Below are 2212 nucleotides of genomic sequence, written 5' to 3' on the forward strand. Positions count from 1 at the left end.
TCGAATGGAAGCTTCCACACGCCACCTCTGCCACTGGATTCGGGATATTGTTTGATATCAATACGGGCGAGTTTACCTGCGTTTGTAAGACATGTTTTACTTTTATTTTTATTTATTAATAATGAATAAACATATTTATTACATCTTTATTCATATTATTACGATAGCTCAAATAAGCCAGTCGTTGAATGCAAATTTGAAAGCTAAGATAAAACAAGTCCGGTATGGATCTAAAAAAATCGTGATAACTTGTGATTATCTCATTCGAAGAACAATACTTCGAGATTTTCGATGAATGCAACTTTTTCGAATAAAATGTATTAAGTAATGTAAAGGCCCACTGAAATCACATTCTTCAACTTAGGATTTTGGTGAATACGTTTTACGCAGATTTTTATAGCAGCATTGACGAACCTGAGATGTTTGGCCATTTCCGATCTGAGCATACCCATTATGGCCCCAACCATAAACATCGCCTTGGGCCGTCAGAGCTAGTACATGAGGCCCAGATCCATACGCAAAGGATCGAACGTTCTTATTGCAAATCGCTTCTACCTGAAAATAGTTATTGAAAAAAAAAATAATTGCCGGAACTTCCTTGTCCGAAAACCTAGGCAAGTGCTGCAATAATTACTAAGGCCAGCATTACATACAACTGAATAATTTATAGACCTGCTTAACCATGGTTATAATAAGAAGGCCTAGTATCCTTACCGTCAGATGTTAGTAAACATGGTAACATTGCCGTTACTTCCATCATGCTAGCATATAATATATATATATATATGCTTTATTTTATATGCTTATGAGCATTTGTACGATACAACATGTAATATGTACTATCATTCTGCAAACGAACCTTGTATTTGTGTAGTTCGTATCTTGAAACAAGTTAGCTAACTTTCAAATAGTGCCGAATACTAACCTTGACAGGATTTAATGCTGTGCGAGTATCACCAATTCCTAGGCACCCAGATACATTGCTTCCAAGAGCCCACACCTGAAAGAAATAGCACACACATTCAGTGTTTGTGTTATACCAAAACACTACGCATTAATGTCGCTGAAGACAATTTCAGTCCGCGTCTTCTATGTAGGCCATGCATGTCAGGTTTATTTAGTTCCAAAGTTCATTTTTAATTACGAAATTTATTTAAGTATTTTCCATTTAAAAGGTGGAATTGGTTACTGCGTTTTTAGCTATAGATGAATATAAGTTTAATTAAGCAAATGTTGAATCCAATTAGAAAAAAAGAGTTCCACAAGTTGATCGAAAGGGGTTCATAAGAGCAACAATACATAAATACAATTTGTATGAATAAAGAAAGTTGTTTTGTTATATTGGTTATTTAACACGAAAACTTAAATGTTTTATAATTCTGTAAAGCGAATGTACTATTGCCTCCTTTGACGCTCATACCTCATCATCATCGGTGACAAGGAGGGCCTCGTTGGCTGTCCCTCCAAAGACACAACAGAGTCTCACTCTACGGGCGAAATCTGCTTTAAGTAGCGAAAAGATTAACCAATTTTCGAGACCCCCGGGGAGGCCGCACATTACTGAAGGACACACGGAACCAACACTGCAATAGATAGTATATTGATAATAACATGTACACTGCGTTATCATACACCAGTGTGCAAAACAAAAATAACGCGATTTCCGAACATCTTAACATTAATCTCATATAAAATATTGAGATTAAGAGCTACGAGACAAACCGATCTCACGTAAATTTTATTAGATTTATTGAATCATATTTAGGTTTATACACGTAGAGGCTCTCAAACCACCGGAAAAAGCCGACTTTGATAATAAGTCTAATAAACATATTTAAGAATAATTTTAAGGCATTTGAGCTAATTAAAGACACAAAAAGATAGCTACATGTTTTTACCCTTATTGACCACTTAAGACTTCACAAAAGTAAAGCGGTTTTTTTTTTATAGTAAGCGCTTTTTCCAATTAACAGTTGGACGCACGTTTTACAATAAATGGAGCATGATATTTGATCTAATAAAAATGTATGTATCCAACATGCAATTTTTCAGGAAAACGAAAACCAATACACCTCGTACCTTTACATCTCGAACCTAATGCCCAGAACCATTTTTAACTTGTTTTCCATGGACTTTATTGAAGGTTAGAAGTTTATGTATATGAATAGCGAATCTTTAAAACTTACTTTAACTAAGATCAGAAACAAAAAAA

General features: G+C 34.8%; 1 protein-coding gene across 1 annotated transcript in view; it reads right to left on the bottom strand.

The window, feature by feature from the left end:
- The window catches only part of LOC111262285 (RCC1 and BTB domain-containing protein 1), an 11048-nt gene that overhangs the window by 5092 nt on the left and 3744 nt on the right, over positions 1-2212 (bottom strand). The window contains 4 exon segments of the mRNA XM_086969025.1: positions 1-76; positions 415-555; positions 926-1000; positions 1421-1583. Coding sequence (XP_086825151.1) covers positions 1-76; positions 415-555; positions 926-1000; positions 1421-1583 — 455 coding nt within the window.

This window comes from Varroa jacobsoni, unplaced genomic scaffold, assembly GCF_002532875.2.
Source record: "Varroa jacobsoni isolate VJ856 unplaced genomic scaffold, vjacob_1.0 scaffold_68, whole genome shotgun sequence".
NCBI lineage: Eukaryota > Metazoa > Arthropoda > Arachnida > Mesostigmata > Varroidae > Varroa > Varroa jacobsoni.